This window comes from Triticum dicoccoides, chromosome 3B (genome assembly GCF_002162155.2).
Source record: "Triticum dicoccoides isolate Atlit2015 ecotype Zavitan chromosome 3B, WEW_v2.0, whole genome shotgun sequence".
Lineage (NCBI taxonomy): Eukaryota > Viridiplantae > Streptophyta > Magnoliopsida > Poales > Poaceae > Triticum > Triticum dicoccoides.
Window position 1 is genome coordinate 679559356 of NC_041385.1, and position 2890 is coordinate 679562245.

General features: G+C 50.7%; 1 protein-coding gene across 1 annotated transcript; it reads right to left on the reverse strand.

Moving 5' to 3' along the window:
• Nucleotides 1-212: 212 nt before the first annotated feature.
• On the reverse strand, nucleotides 213-1244 carry LOC119281825 (BAG family molecular chaperone regulator 1-like). Its single transcript, XM_037562248.1, has one exon. It carries the CDS (start codon nucleotides 1144-1146, stop codon nucleotides 652-654), a length of 495 nt encoding a protein of 164 aa, XP_037418145.1. The 5' UTR covers nucleotides 1147-1244; the 3' UTR covers nucleotides 213-651.
• Between the last annotated feature and the right edge of the window lie 1646 nt (nucleotides 1245-2890).

The window sequence follows — 2890 nt, forward strand, 5'->3', positions numbered from 1 at the left end:
ATAATTGGCCATTACCTTCTGAAAAAATATATTCTCAATGCTAATTAATGTGTACATCTTGCTTAAACATAAATGTATCAAAGAATGCTTAAACACAAGTAGTAAATTGTAAGAAATGTATATGTAGCTAATTCCATCAGAAGAATGAAACTGGACTCGGCAACAAAGAATAAAGGCACATATGCACACATCTGTACTCCCTCCGTTCCAAAATAGATGACTCAAGTTGAGTCATCTATTTTGGAACGGAGGAAGTAAAAAACACAATCACTGTGGCACTGTCATTGCTTGCTTACACAAATTACAATCACTGTACAGTGTGAACTATGTTGCTAATTCCATGGAAAGGATGTACATGGAGCCAGCAACAAAGAATAAAAACACACATGTACACATTTGTACTAGAAAACACAATCACTGTGACACTGTCATTGTCTGCTTACACAAATTACAATATTTTACAACATGTACTGTAGTGTATTGTATCCTAAAGCTGCCCGTTTTTCGATTCAATCGGCCAAATCCAAGCCCTGATTGAACCCAAAAAAACTCTAAAGATTGAAAAGAATGCAGTTAAACGCTTAACTAACGCACCTCAAACCGATCTTGGCCCAAATAAACAGCGAGAACAGCTGATGGGGCGTGGGTTTCTTAGACTTGGATGAAGGAATGGCAGGGCACCCCCATGAGCTGCGCGAGGCTGGTGGACAGGAGCTTCCGCTCGGTGACGGCGGGGTCCTCCAGGAGGAGCACCTTGTCCTTGTCCTGGACGCCGGCCATGTGCAGGTGGTCACCGTCGTCCCGCTCTCGGCCTCGGTACAGTAGCCGCTGTTCCCTCGGCCAGAGGCCGGTGGCCAGCGACAGAAGCACCTTGAGGTCGCCGAAGGTGGCGGTGGCGTCGATGGGCACGTCGTGCTGCCACCCGCCGCCGGCGGTGGACACCCTCACCATGATGGCCTCCTCTGCGTCGCAGCCGTCGTTTTCCGGCCCCCGGCGTTTCTGCACCAGCATCCCGCCGGGCCGCACCTCCCACTCGATCCTCTCGTGCTCGGCCACCATGGCGCACATGTCCACCCCGCCGCCGCCGCCCAGCGTGCTCCTTGACCGGCTCCTGAACAGCCTCCTCGGGCTCGGGATCTTCACCATCTTTGCTCCTCCGCGCTCTCTCTTGTCCTCTCTGCCTCGCGTGTGTGATGAACTAACGATGCCGATGGATGGCTAGCTAAGCTGCTCTCTGGCCTCTCGGTGTTGTGCTGCGTGAGACCTGACGGGGAGACGCCTGGGATTTTATAGGGGGAGCAGGTGCCGAGGAGGCGAGGACGAGGACACGGTTGGAAGTCGCGACAGAGAGGGACGAGAGCCGTGGGCTGGCGCGAAAAAGGAGAATTAAGATATGTGTGGTGACTAGGCGAAGCTTAGCAGGAATGGCAGGAATAGATTAGCGTTTTTTTCTGACAGAAAGGAATAGATTAGCGTTAATCGAGTGTGGTATACGCGAGTTAGGCGACATCTGTCTGCTGTTGGTGATGCGACGGGATCGGACGGAGCAGGCACATGGGGAGGTGGTAACGAGCACGGTCTCTCCCTCTGCATCTGCATGAATGGCGGGGCCGACGGAATCCTCTCACCGGCTGCAGGTTGGTTAGCTTTGCTGTCGTTTGTTTCCATTTGTTTACTCTATATAAGTACTACTACTGTACTGTTCATCTGGAACTAAACTGGTGTACCGTATTCTCGACAACTTTTTCCCTGAATTGAAGTCTACTTTACTGCTAAATTGTGTTTCGTCTCTAACCACATACGTCCGTGTCCGGTGACAAAGTTGGTGGAGTGATTTACTAGAAGCGTGCGTCTCAAGCCATGGCGCTGAAACATTGTGCATAGGACGTCTGGGAACCAAGCGAGCATGTGGACTTTCCAGCCAAAGAAAAAAGAAGGAACTGATTCGCATCACCTGACCCCTCAGCCGACGATCGATCGGCGGCTAGGCTTTCTAGCATGGCCGTGATGAGATGCACATGCACCGAGCTAGCTATCCATACAAAACCGCGATAATAATATACTCCCATACAATGCCACGTTACCACTGCACGCATTTGGATTGGTCGTCAATCGGCCGGCGGTCTGATGATTGCACATGCGCGGGGGGCTGCCGCCTGCGGCGCCGTATTATTCTAGGCGCTAGTTCCATTTAGCCTATCGGACGAGATCGCGGCGCCGGCGGCAACGAACCGCGAGCACTGTGCGGCTCTATCATTGGAGGCGCGCATATTGATTCGCCGAGCCGCCGATCGAGGAACCGCCGCGTCATTGGTATCGATTTGATTTGGTTGTGGGATTTGTTTAGTTTGAGCGACCGGCCCGTTTTGTTCATAGGTTATACTACCACTCTAGAACCTCCACATGAAGTGCTCGTCCGCGCTCCCCTCGTTGAACGGCATGCCCACTTCGTCCGCGTTCCACATGAACCTCGGCATGAACTGCTCGTCTGCTGCTTGACTGCTTCTCGCCACAACTGAGAGGTGGCGGTCTCCCAGCATCGATCGGCAACCTCATTTCACTCAAAGTCTCCCTCGCTCTTATCCTCGCCTCTCACCTCCAAGCACGATTCATGCTTAATTACTTACCACGATTCATGCCTAATCGTGCAGGGTGCACGTGCCGTTCATCATCTTTTAGTCAGCGGCAATGGGGTATCATAGCTAGTATTATTGTGCATGCTAATTAGGCAATTTTTAACGAGGTGGCGTAGAAATAAATGGACAAAAAGAGAATCGAGTATCAGATCATCATACCGCATCATACATGTCAATAAATAAAGTCATCCAAGATACTACTAATCTATGATACTATGCATTACGAAGATAATATTATACACTAGTACATATGC